The 13,307-nt window shown below is 40.5% G+C and overlaps 1 protein-coding gene and 1 long non-coding RNA gene across 9 annotated transcripts; one reads left to right on the top strand and one right to left on the bottom strand.

The window, feature by feature from the left end:
• Nucleotides 1-891: 891 nt before the first annotated feature.
• Nucleotides 892-11,977, top strand: LOC108034145 (putative mediator of RNA polymerase II transcription subunit 26). Of its 8 annotated transcripts, none has more exons than XM_050885093.1 (11): nt 892-1,477; nt 8,178-8,240; nt 8,304-8,442; nt 8,840-8,954; nt 9,014-9,238; nt 9,728-9,964; nt 10,022-10,141; nt 10,649-10,702; nt 10,890-11,356; nt 11,517-11,625; nt 11,685-11,977. In XM_050885093.1, the coding sequence occupies exons 1-11, from the start codon at nt 1,402-1,404 to the stop codon at nt 11,799-11,801; spliced, it is 1,722 nt and encodes a 573-aa protein (XP_050741050.1). In that variant the 5' UTR covers nt 892-1,401; the 3' UTR covers nt 11,802-11,977. The 8 variants fall into 8 exon arrangements, with proteins under 8 accessions (XP_050741050.1, XP_043949892.1, XP_016964433.1 ...); XM_044093957.2 differs by having other exon boundaries at nt 893-1,477; nt 9,014-9,091; XM_017108944.2 differs by having other exon boundaries at nt 893-1,477; nt 9,014-9,340.
• On the bottom strand, nt 11,834-13,079 carry LOC122818793 (uncharacterized). Its single transcript, XR_006368280.2, has 2 exons — nt 12,699-13,079; nt 11,834-12,637 (listed from the first exon to the last, which is right to left on the bottom strand). It is a non-coding gene; the product is annotated as an uncharacterized LOC122818793 (long non-coding RNA).
• Nucleotides 13,080-13,307: the final 228 nt, after the last annotated feature.

Here is a 13,307-nt window from a genome sequence, read left to right as displayed (position 1 = left end):
CTTGACTTTTGTTTACCTTTTTTCACGTCGATTGTGGATGCAAAAGTATCTCTATATTTAATATCTATGCTGAGGCAGGTAACCCAAGTGCTTGTGTGTCTGCGATCGTCTGTTTATTTTCTGTTTTGAGTGAAATACTTCCCGAATTCGGGATACTTTGAACCCGGCTTCAGTTCGTCTCAGCAGTATTTGGACAAATGAAAACAAACAGCAACGGGAGAGAAAAAAATTTCATTGAAACTTAGTTACTCACTACATGCTTTAAAATATATTATTTCTAAACGTTGAATTAAAATGAATCAAGCTCAGGAAAGTAAAAAAAACAAATACTAAAAAAATTGAGATAAGAAAAACGGATGTTAAAGAAAAAATAAAAAATAAAAACGATGTTTAATTTTACATTAGTTGCAAAAATACTTTAAATACAAAATTGTCATAAAATTAAATTATACGTTTTTACCTTTTTGTTTTTAATACGCTAAATTTATCTTTCTCTTACACATATATTTCTTTTAGTGTCGATTTTTTCCAACCCGCCATCCTAATGCGAGGGTGCGTGTCTTCGCTAAACACCAAATTGATTGGCAGCATTGATGTTAGAAAAGTAAATAATTTATTAAAACGACATTACGAAGGAACCCAAATAAAAAAAGAAATTATTAAACTTTAGTAAAAGTAAAATTTAAAATCCGTTGTTAGGATAAATAAACCATTAATGTTAATAATTATTTTGAATTTCTCTTTCGACTTGGCAGCACTTTTTCATCTCCTCTTCTCCAGCCCTTCCAAGCGCCCGCTCTCTCCCTCTCTTCTTTCGCTCTCTTCCGTTGCAGTGCCGCCTGCGAGATACTTTTGTATCTGCTTCCAGTCGTGTTCCAACGCCGCTTGCAGTGTTATTATTACTTCCAGAGTGCTGGGCTGGATGGCCAAGTCAAACAACATCCATTCGCTGAGCGGCTTTCGCTGTTGAATGAGCTGTCTGCTGTTTTCGTGGAACGACGGCCGCCGCGTATCTTTCAGATACAAAAATTAAATCGAATCGAATTGCAGCTGCTGTTGCGCGCGTGTTTCCGATGGAAATTGTGGAATTATAACAATTATTTCTCGTGTGGAAGTGTGAAAGTGAAATAGTCGCCCCAAGAGCGACGCAATTAGATGAAAATATAGTTTACTCACGCTCTGTATCCCCCGTGTATCTTTGTATCTTTTGTGCGAGCCCGCTTCAACAAGTAAACCGAAATTTTAAAAATCACTCGAGTGGAAGGCGCGTCCTTGGGCTGCACCCAATTTTAAACACCTGTTTTAGAGCCCAGATACAGATATTCGTTTGCGATTTGATCCACCGAAAGAGGCAGCCGCAGCCAGTTAGAAAGAGACAGGGGAAGCGAGCGGGGGAAAGAGATGAATAATTTCACAACCGCAACAGCAGCCGCACCACCAAAGGAAGCGCTGCCCCGATCAGGACATGTTAATGAGGGTAAGCATGGGTTAAGAACCGAGCCGAACCATTTCGAAATTGGTTGAACATGAACAATTTCGTACGGGGCCTTGGATAATTGGAAATTGATTGGGTTTGAGTGGGGCTATTGAGATGAGGGAAAGAACATGGGCAGGGGCACTACATAGAAGTGATTAATTTGAGGTCTTTTAGAATTCCTCTTCGACGTTTCTTCAAGGGTAGATGTAAACTCTCTGGGTATTTCCCTAACAACGATTCTCGCTTGTGATCAAATGTATTTTTACAGAGATTTCTTAGGTTCCCTTTTGCACTAGTATTCCTAAATAAAATTCCTTTGTTTCTTAAAGAATTTTAGGGACTGTGTTTCTTGTTGTTCGTAAAAATCAATTTAAATAAATCAAAGGAGACGATCTAAAACTTTTTCACCAAATATATGTAGTTCGCAAAATCTCTTTGATGAAATTATTAACGAACATTATTCTTGCACTTCCTATACCCTCCTTCACTCCACCGATCAGATATCTCTGAGTGCCGACATCAGCCAAAACAAACATTCAAGTTCCCAGAACTTCTAGAGTGTCGTATGTGCCTTGGGATTCAAAATGTAAGCTCTTTTTCTGTTGATTCAGAAGTAAACAAACGCCATCGAGCACGTTTCCCCTTATCGCGTTTGGCCTGACCTTATGTAATAATCAAAACATTTGCATAGGAAAATGTTACAACATGAAAAGCTGGTTCATTCATCACATTGAATAAGCTGAGTTAATTGAAACCCTAATACGAAATACCCGATGACAAAGAAATGGCTGTTGGGCAAATCTCTTGGGATCACATTTAGTATTTGTTGTTATGCTAATGAAAAATATTGCCCAAAAGAAGAAAAATAAATACACAGAAGACACGAGCTGAAAAAACTTTCTCGACGCTCAGTCACAATCGCAAGAAGTTGGCAAGCTCCCTCTTTTTTGGGGGGCTTTGAAAGTCTTTTTGATACGATAAACAAAAACAAAGACTGCCAGTCAGCAGCTGAGGAAACCGCATAGTTCAGACCAACGACCGAAAGCGGACAAAGCTGTGAAGAAGAAATTTCAGTCGAAAAATAAACAAACACCGAGCTCTTATATAGTTTTCTTTTAGAGCTATCGAGGGGAAGCCGAGCGATCCCCGCTACAGAAAGGGAAAATACACTGTTTTTTTTTCTTTCTGGAGGTGCAAAAAATGAGTGCCGCCAGCACTTTCCATTTAATGGCTACACTTAAAAAGATAATAGATATATAATCCAGTTATAAGCTGTTAGCACACATTTTTTAGAGTTTGCCCTCCGTGATAATAACCCACTGAAATCATAAAAATCGCTGTGATACAATATGATAAATTTATATAAATTTAAATAATTAAAAAATCGAATTCTAATTTTTGAACAAATCATCCAATATTTTAAAATGTTTTATATGCAATATAATATCTTAACTTTGATTATAAGGTGCTGCCCTGAACTGAAATAATATTTGTTATACAATTTTCTAATCCCAAAGACTACTTTTATTTTTGTATTTATCATGCTATGTCTTCTTACCCTAAGTCATTGCTGAAAGGTACTAATGTAGTTCTGGAAAACCACTTTTCTGAGATTTTTCGCCAGTGCAGATATGCAAAAAGGCTGACTCCGAGCATTTGTATCTTCAAGATACAGCGCGTGCAGCAGGCAACAGCTGACGGTTAGCCGAGGGGATTGCAGCCGCTTCATTTGCGCCCAAGCACGCATGACAAAAGACCCCCACAAAGAGTGGGCCCTCGGTTTGGAATAGCCGTGCCTCCAACTGAAACTCACTCAACTGCTGGCCTCTTTTTTGCCAACCAGCCTGACTGACAAGTGAAGGGGTTTCTTTTCAGGAGGGGTCGGTGTGATGGGAAGGGGTGGCGGGGGCACAGCAGCCCCAACAGCAACAGAAACAGCAGCAGTTGCATGACGAGCCGCCTGAATGCAGTTTATTTCTTTTTCGCTCGCATGCCAGGAATGATTCACTTGCCAGGCCACGATGACAGGATGTGCGAGTGCCAGGAAAGGGGGCTCCTCCATTTGGGCCTGGCTCTTAGCGTTTCTATGGGGATAGCACTTAAAGGAAACTCAAACTCCACTCTTTTCTGCCCTTCTTTATTGCTTTGTCATGACTTGCGGTGGCCTATAAAACAAGTCCTCAAGAAGCCGAAATAATGGAGTTGGGCTATGCACCTTAAGGGCTGGTGCTTACAAATGAAAGTCTAGGTAAACTGAAGAGCTCTATGCAGAATTTAGGTAATGTTAAGAATGTCTAGTTTTTTCCCCCTCGACCATCTGGTGATTTTGTTCGTGATTAATAATACTACATTTTAGCATATTTGCACTTTTTAACTAGCCTATAAACACTGAGGCAACCAAAGACAGAATAGTAAATATTTAATCATATTGTTTATCAACATTTAAACTGCTTAGCCGACTTGCAAAAATAAATAAAAACTGATATTCAAACGCAAGCGACTCATAATCCATTAGTTGCAAATACAAACTGACTGGCTAATAGGCTCACTTCCGCTTTTCAAAAACAGAGAAAGCTTGCTGGCTTAATTCATTAGTATCGTAGCATGAAACCGAAATTAAGCTAATTTTTGGGCTTTGCTTTGCTGCCACAAAACACAACACTCGAATAGACAATTATTGGCCTTTCTGCTTTCGATGTGCACAACTTGGATTATGAGTGCCTGAGAGGCAATTCAATCAATCAACGGAAACCGAAACTGAACCCGAATTGCGAGTTCATTTGAATGAAACAAAAGATCGGAACGTTGCAGCCAGGCTAGGGTCAATGTAAGGCTGGCTAAATATACTGCAGTGTGTATCTGTATCCGAGGCGTATCTGTATCTGTCAGATGCAACATTCAAATAGTCGACATTGCAGGCCGCATTTCTCGTCCAGTGGCGGTGGCATGTTCAACAACCTTGAGTCAGGTTTTTCCACTTTCGGCGCCGCGCCGCTTCTTCGCCGCTGTTGCAGTGGCAGTTGCAGTCGTCGTCGAGCGTCAACAGCATTTTTTCCCGCCGCACACACATACTTTCCTGGATTTCGTTCGGGGGCTCTCTCATAAATTTTCCCGTCAAACTGCTTTCTAATTTTGGTTTTCCACCTTGTTTATAGTTTTTTATATGCATATATGCACAGGTTTATATATTCATTACCATCTCGGGTTGTGTAACTCTTCACGCGATCGGCGGACCATTCATGCGTGCTCAACCATTTGAACTTGGTTGCCAATCAAAGAGAATCTGAACTGGAGAAATGGGGAAAACCGAGCCGACAGTAAGGTGGAGGTGAAGCCCTGCAAATGCAGAAAGACCCAGACAAAACGCTGCGATCTGCGAATCGATTGGCCAGCAAGGTTAATTGAATGTGGCAGGCAAATTTGTAGAGGTTGCAGTGCAAACAGTTTGGCCAAATCGCAGGGTGCCGCATCGCCAAACAGTTGTTGCTGCACATATGTAAATAATTAAATGCCCCATTTAACTGGGTTCATTGCGAAAGAAAGGAAACAACTTGGGTAAATTTCAAAATAAGGGGGTTTCTTCATCAATTTAAAAAGTAGTCTTATCATCTTGAAACAGTTGCAAAACCTGTTTTTTTGTAACAAGTATAAAAATATTAACTATGTTAAATACATTATTTTATTGTTAATATTAAATAGAAAATAATGGATTGAAGTTTGAAGCGTAACAAAATATATTATCCTAATTCAAATCGAATAGTTATTCTTTGGAATTTGTCATCCAAAAAAGGCTCGTATCCACAACTTTCAATCAACCTTAGCTCAGCTGATTTTGGCCCAAAATTCTTCCCCTCTCTTCCCCCGTCTTGCACCCCCGCGGAGTGAATTCTTAAGAAACCTCCAGACCCATGAATCATGCATTTGTTGACTTACTAACCCGTTCTCGGACCGCCGTTTTTTGGTCAAGTCAATAAAATGCTTTTTGTGACCCACATTGCACCACCCATTGTAGTGTGAATTTCTGGGCCAGCAAAGGTTAACAGTTTCTGTTTTTTGGCGAAAACCCGTTTCAGTGCCAGTTAAATATTTTATTTTCCCTTCCAAATGGACAGCCGCATAAGTCAGCTGTCACTGGCGGAACAGGAAATCGAAAGAATTTCAAATTTGTCGTGCGAGTTTATAGCAACTAGCGAATTCAAATGGCACTAGCAATAATTTTCCTAGACTTATATGCTTTGCGATTTTTATGCCTCGGCCATTTCCTCTCGCACTCTCGGCAAAAGAAACACTATTTAACGGCCAGCGCATGGAGTACAGTAAGTTAATTTCAGCACTGGTTTCTTTGTTTTTCCCCCATATAGGAACATATATTTTTTTTCGTGCCGAATGATTTGTTTTCGTATTTTACCCGTTGCCCGTTGTGCATAATAAAAAGCCGCGCTTGCCCGGAGAATTATAAAGCAAAAGCGCAGAGACGCAGGAACAGCAAGAAAATCATATACACACAAACTGGCACTTATTCGAGACTTTGTAAGTTATACGCTGAAAGCGCAAAATAGTAAGCAACTGGGGTTAAAAACAATCGAAGATCAGAGTACCCATCTGAAGTCTCAAACTAGGTGATCTTTATTTTCCATAGAACAAATTCTATAAATAAATAAATTACTTTGAAAATAAATATTAACACTTACAAAAACACTTAATTTAAATAAACCAAGAGAGTATCTACAGATACCCACATTTTATCTGTCCAATCTCTAACGAATAAATATTTTGCCAAGTCAGCGAGATCATATTAAGATGCATCCCCCCATCTACATATAGCACCATTTTTTTAATCGTTGCAAGCAACTGTCTTGAATTACCACACGCTTCTAGGGTATAAACACAGTGTTGAGTACGCCAAGGGGGAGTGGTAAAAAACTGAAAGATGGGGCTTCGAGGGCAGGCGGGGTAAGCAACCTGAGCCGAGCAATCAGGCCGAACCACTCAGCAGACCGAGCGGGCCAAGAAAAGTGCGAGTTTGCAAAAAATACTTTGTTTTTCAGTTTATGCAGCGGCACAAAGTACGTTTTTTTCCTTAGCAGCATGCCCGGGCATATGTAGAATCCGCTTAGCTATGTATTTACGTGTATATAGTGTTTATGTGCAGTCAGAAATCAAACAACTAAATTGATTATGTCTGCCAGTGCGATGCCCCAACATCTCGGCTCTTCCTGCTGCGACTGCAGTTTCATTTCAAATTGCAGTTAATTAGTGAAGCGCCTCTAAGTGCATTAGCTGCACTGAGAGTCCGAACCATAATTCATTTTCAGCTGGAGTGTTCTAATTGCACTTGCCCTGGTGGCGTAGAAATCAAGGGTCAGAGGTCGGCTAATTGCCAGTTGACAAATGTCAAGTCAAAGAACCTTTAAATTAGAGCCACTATGGGGCGATCGGAGTGTAGCGATAAGGAAGTTATGCGTGTTAATAGATGCACTGAAAGGAAGAAGCTAATGGAGCTACAAGTGTGGGAAGCCAGGAAAATTATGGGGTCAAAGGCGATTAGAGTTGATAACATAAGTGTGGAGGTACTGAAAAGATCTAATCAGGGGGGCAAATTAACATTAATTATGAAAATGCGAGGGTTACTAAGGGGGAAAAAGTGATGGTAAAGGTGAAAAATGTATAACTAAAAAATATTTAAAATAACAAAAATCAAGTAGTTTGTTTTAAATTATAAGATCGCATACTTCAGAAAAATTCTTTCACAACAAATTATAGTTAGTAAAGCATTCCACATTTTCCAACAGCTGCTCTACTGCCATTGCCAGTCAGCCTATAACTTTCATATCTACCTAGATACCAACTATCAATCCGATAACAAGACGCACTTGAAGATACAATTCATAGCCTCTTCAGGCCAACAACTTTCCCACTTTGCCACACTTCCACTTTCCAGAGACAGTGACAGAGTCGCGGCTACCCCACTAAATGAAATGATAAATGACAGCAACTTAAACACAGACCAGAACACCAATCCAGACGGTTCCAATTGCGTGGATCGTTCATTAGTGCACAGAAAAAAACATTTTCCAACTTTAAAAACGAGGACTAAACTATTACCATAAAGAACACTTCTAGTTGAGTACTTCTAAAAACCAATATATATACATCTTTTAAATATAATTAAATTACAAAGCTGTCAAATCTAACAGATATTTCTCTCTGTGTAAACACATGAGCACACGACCGAACTGGAACCCCAAAGCGAAATAACAAAAACATATAAATAACCCCAAGCGAACCCCAACCGAAATTCTACACACACAATTAAGAGGAAGTTTGTACCACGCTTTCGCTTATCAACGAGCTGAGATCGCTCTACGGTCGGTTAAATCGATCAAAACGCTGTTCCAACTCCTCAAAAATAATCCCCCACTCCAGCTGCATTACATCTTCAATGGAATTCCTTTGTTCGGGCCCGGTTCTGTCCCCATTTCGAAAGACTGCATCTCGAGGGTGACTCATCGCCTTACCGGGGCATCAAGTGGAGCACACAGATTTTTACGATCTTGCAGGGCTTCTATGGGGATTTGACCGGTAATCCGATAGGTTCCGCATTAAATATCACTTGTCATTAGATACTGTAATTAGTGCCATAAAAAGAGGTGATTCAAGGTACTCACAAGTGCTTTTTTCTATCGTTTCCGCATTGCAGTGTGCAAGGAGTGGCTCGTGCGTGAGGATGGCGCTTTGGCCTACAAACTTCAGTCCCAGGAGAGTGAGTACCAGAGTGAAGCTAATGTCTGGCCATCAAACTAATGCATAAAACCATTTCCCCCAGTTAATGACTTCTATAAGGGAAATCGCTACAGAAACGCAGTGGTACGCGAGGACTTCCCGACTGCCCTGCACGAACAGATCAAGGAAAAGGAACACGCCCAGCGCAGGGTAGATGCCTACAGAAGACGTCTTACTGAGCAGTAGGTCCTAACTATACGAACAAATATTTCAACAAAGAAAAACACTTAAAAGCACTGAACAAATAATTACCAAACTTATAACACTCAAGGCAGCTTAAGAATTTTTAAAAAAGGTTGTTTATTTTATTCGAAAAGATTTAAGGCATTTTTTACGATTATAATATTCGTTTCCTAAAATAATTTGTTATTTATCTGAAATGAATTGCTTCATACTAAACTGTTTTGTAGTGCTACATTTTTGATTAATGATTATTTCCTCAAGCCTTTTAACACATATTAGGATTTTCGTAATTATTTGTTTCGTACTGAGAAATGGTTAATGAGTAACAGAGAATTCTGAAAGTCATGCAGACACTTTTCCACATTTTCAAGGAAACTAATCACAATATCTCAACAGGGAGGAGCATGACAAGCGAGTGGCCAAAGAAATTGCTGACAAGCTGGAGCGTGATCTGCAGGAACAGCAGCAGAAGGAGCTGCAACAGAGCGAGCTAATAGCCAAGCAGATGCAGGTGAGTACCTTGGATCTCTTGGCGTCATCCTCTCCCTTGAGTGATGAACTCGATTGCAGGAAATCTATGTTAATTTGCCGCCCGTGCCGCCGCCAGCAACACGAGACAAGAGCCGTCCGCCGCCGCGTCCCGCCAAAGCAAGTATACACCTGCAACAACAGCAGCAGACACAGCAGCAACATCAGCCAGAGGCGAGCACCTCACAGCAGGCTAGATATCACAGTCAGCAACACCAGCAACCGCTGCAACTGCAGCAGCAACACTTCTCACAAACAGACAACTATGTAGGATTATCGCTAATACCAAATATTGTAGATTTGCCAGCGGCAGCAGCAGCAACTTGCACCACTCCCTCTAGAAATGTACAGGCACACAGTCAGCTGTTGGTGAGTGATGTGTTATCATCGCAACACCAGCAGCAGCAACAGCAACATCACTCACGTTTTCATCAGGCACAACAGCAGCAGCAGCAACATCAATCATCATCGCCGGCACGTCGTCCACCAACAAATCCGACCACATCTGCAATAACTAACATGCCCAGCACTCCATCCATAACTCAGCACCCACCCACACACACCGCACACTCGGCTGGCATCGATGAGCTGGTGGACTACGCCGATGTTGCTGACAGCATACGCGACTACAATATCGCTGCCATGAGCTGCGCTGCAGCAACATCGGGCAGTGTTGTCGATGCAGCTGCAACATCACTCCAGAAACAGCGCTCCCCGTCACACGAAAATCTCCTAAGAACCGAACCGAAATTTCAGAAATTGTCGCCCGAGAAATACGATCAACTGGTGGGCAATTTCGGCTTGGGAAACGGAAATGGATCGGGATCGGGTTCTGGATCGGCCAAGGCAGCTGAGAGACACATGCAGCAACACGCCGATGACATCGAACTCTATGTGGATCCCTGCGATTATGCGAGCCTGCGGGAGATCGGACTGCCCATGGAGGAGATCCAGGAGATGAGCAAGAAGCTCAAGCAGGAGCAGAAGGATGAGGTGACTGCACAAAGCTCGCATCAATTGGAAATGTTTGACGGCATTTTGATATTTCAGTTGCTGGCTCGCCGACTGCAGGCCATTGAGTCCAAGGACTGTGTGCGCCAGGAGCACAGGGATCGCCTGCTGGCCATTGAGGCTCAGGACAAGGAGCTGGCCAAGATGCTGCAGGACAGGGTAAGGAAGTCTAAAATAGGCTAAAATAAACATCCATTACGGCCCGATTCAGGGGATGTAGTCAAAAAATGTGTTACCAATACGAATCTATTAAGATTTGATTAATAAGATGTAGTAATGGAAAAATATTTCTAAGCCAATTACAATAGTTTGAAGGTTGGAAGAACTTCTTATCAAAAATTACAAGGTTATTTAAGGTTACAGTATTCCAAAGTTAGTTAAAATATATCAAAGGTTGGAATACTTCCTTTAAAATAGCAAAGCAAATATGAATCCATCTTAAAAAATAATATTAAAAATTTACAAAATTAGTCAGGGTTAGCAAGGTCAAAATAAGCCACCAAACATTTGAATCAATTTTATAGAAAGCTTTTCTGAGCTTACGAAATTTTATATCTAAGATATGAGATTAAAACCTTGCAAAGACTAGAGCTCTCTGAAATATTTATTATTTTTTAATAATACTATTTCCCGACTCTAAATTCTGCACCGCAACCCAAACTACAGATGAATTCCAAAAATTCGTTATGCTATAGATACAACTATTTAGGAATCAGAAAGGTAAATAATCAAAACATTTTAAGTCCGCCTTGTTGATGTGTTATCGTTTTTATTTAACTATTTTTCACGTGTGTTGAGATCATGAGCATTACATTTGTACACCTTTACTCAATATTCAGTAAATTGCTTCCTTTTATTTGTTTGTGTGCACCTAATGCTGAAGTACTGCCTCGATCTGCCTTTTCAGGAAAAGGCCAAAGCCAAGCGGGCCAAGGAGAAAGCCCGTCTGCGAAAAAGCCAGCAGAAGGAAGCCGCAGAGGCTGCCAATGGCAACGGTAGTCTGCTCTGTGGCACCAATTCCCATTGTGGTCCTATGCTGCCGCTGCCCCCGGACTGCCTCTCCAGCAATGCCAATCATTCACAGGCCGACATCGATGTGGAGGCCTACTCCAATCCCATAGATGTGCTCAACAACAGTCGTGAGCAGCGGCCACACAATGGACCTTTGACCAACGGCAGCCTGACCAGGGATGGGGGCTCGGGCTCCAATCACAGCTCCATGCAGCGGCAGCAGCGGCACATGGCGCCCATTAGGGGAGAAGATGATATCTACACGCTGCCCGTGGACAGCTGCAGGCCAGGACCAAGGCCTGTTTCGCTTCACATGGCCGCTGAGGCGGTGCAGCAACTGCAGAACCACAATTCCATGACAAGGTGAGTTGGAAGCCCAAGGAAGCCCATAAAAGCAATTTTATTGGGAACGCTCTGAACCGTGTTGTAAAATTATGAAATATTTTTATATTTTGCAATATTTTTATTCTTTTGTTTTACATTATTGTTGTGTGTATTAATTAGTATATCCGAAAACCCACAGATCCGAGCACTATGGATCCGAGGCCGGTTCGCACGACAGTTCCCATCTGAGCGGCCAGGACATATCGCCCCACATGAAGTACTCCAAGTCCGGCAATTTCGGTATATATGTATAAAAGCACTGTCCTCGAAATGTATCGCTATATATTGATGTGCATTCCCGTTGCAGATCAAAGTGCCAGCCCCACGCCGCCTTACATGCCAATTCAAGGTACTCGACGATCAAATTCAAGTGAAGATCGTAAAAAGAAGTCCAAGGACAAGTGCACGCATCAGTGAACCATAATCACCCATTAAATACAACACTACACACATATGTTCGTGCTCTCTTGACAATGAAATTGTTCAGATCAAAACCATGACTTGTATCGATTTATTCAAAGCTCTCTCACAATGTATCTTTAGATCTTAGAGGTAGTTTGTAGTTTAAATGCATTAAAATCATGTATATTTTACCACGTGGCTTCAGTGATGTTTTTAGTAGACGACATCATTGGGTTTACAATAAAGATTTTTTATGGATAAATAATTGAAAACAATTTTGTTTTTACTGGAAAAGAACCTCACAAAAACAATATAATGTTGAAATTTTTGAAATTTTCAATGTAAAAAGCAAACAAAACATTAATTTATATTTAAAAATAAACAAAATGAATATTCTAATATTAAATAAGTTTAAATTAAGTAAAAAAACTGAACTGAAGTAAGTAAAAAAAAAATATATAGTCCAGGATTTGGCACAATGTGATTTATCAAAAACCGTTTGCATTTTCGTAACATAAATTCGAATGTACTTTTTGAAAGCTGTAGATATAGGAGATTGTTTTTTGAATCTTCGGCTTGTTACATTTGTCAGTACAATCAAATCCAAAAGTTATCTATTAGATCGTTATCCACGCATATATTGCAAAAAAATATATAGAACAGGATTTGGAACAATGTGATTTATCAAAAAGCTTTTGAGTTTTTGTAACATAAATTCGAATGTTCTTTTTGAAAGATGTAGATATAGAAGATTGTATTTGGAACCTTCGGCTTGTGACCATTGTCAGTACAATAGAATCCAAAAGTTATCCGTGAGATCGTTATCCACGCATCCATAACCAGCTGAACTGCTAATTTCTGTCAAAGAAACTTTAATCTTAGGGTATGTGCTTTGCATTAGTTGTGTGTAAATCTTTACCTCCTGAAGAATTAGTTTTTTACATTTGATAAAACCGCTCTCGATCAGCTTTTGGTCTTGCCTTTGTTTTTTTACTAACATCAGCAAGTTTGCGTCCAATACCGGAGATCAAAACTTGTGAAACTGGTATTAAAAGTCACAAGTTAGGGTCTCAGGGAATCAGCCATACAAACATTTGCACATGTCACTAATGCCAATATTTACATATGCCCGGATGCATTCAAAAGTCCAAGGCATTCGTAATGAAAGTCGACGAAGGTCTGGCTAAGAACACTATTCTTGTTGTCCACAATCACATTTAACTGCACCGCCAACTTTTGTATGGCTGGGAGTGGGTTGAGTTGGTGGTGCAGCTGATTGGGAGTTTAAATCAATTGTGGCTTGTAGTCAAGCAAAGAAAGCTAGCACATTGTATAGTATGATTTGTAGTTACTACTATACAACCTACTACCTCAATTTGCCAGAGAGAAAAAGGTCCTTGGTGAGTCCTTTTTGCTGGGTGGTTTGGTGTTTAAAGGAATTTCTGGGTAGTTTTATTGGCTCGGTTTTTGGTTGAAATGATGTGGGAAATAAGAATAACGATGGGGAGAAACCATATTAAAATATATT

This window comes from Drosophila biarmipes, chromosome 2L (assembly GCF_025231255.1).
Source record: "Drosophila biarmipes strain raj3 chromosome 2L, RU_DBia_V1.1, whole genome shotgun sequence".
Lineage (NCBI taxonomy): Eukaryota > Metazoa > Arthropoda > Insecta > Diptera > Drosophilidae > Drosophila > Drosophila biarmipes.
The sequence above is the reverse complement of the archived record's forward strand: the minus strand, read 5'-3'. Positions and strand labels throughout refer to the sequence as shown.

Bases quoted from the DNA above. Each gene is read 5' to 3' on its own strand.
- LOC108034145 (XM_017108939.2), top strand. From the start codon at position 1,402: ATGAATAATTTCACAACCGCAACAGCAGCCGCACCACCAAAGGAAGCG. The intron at 9,965-10,021 runs GTGACTGCACAA...TTGATATTTCAG, and splicing joins AGCAGGAGCAGAAGGATGAG to TTGCTGGCTCGCCGACTGCA. The intron at 11,626-11,684 runs GTATAAAAGCAC...TTCCCGTTGCAG, and splicing joins CCGGCAATTTCGGTATATAT to ATCAAAGTGCCAGCCCCACG.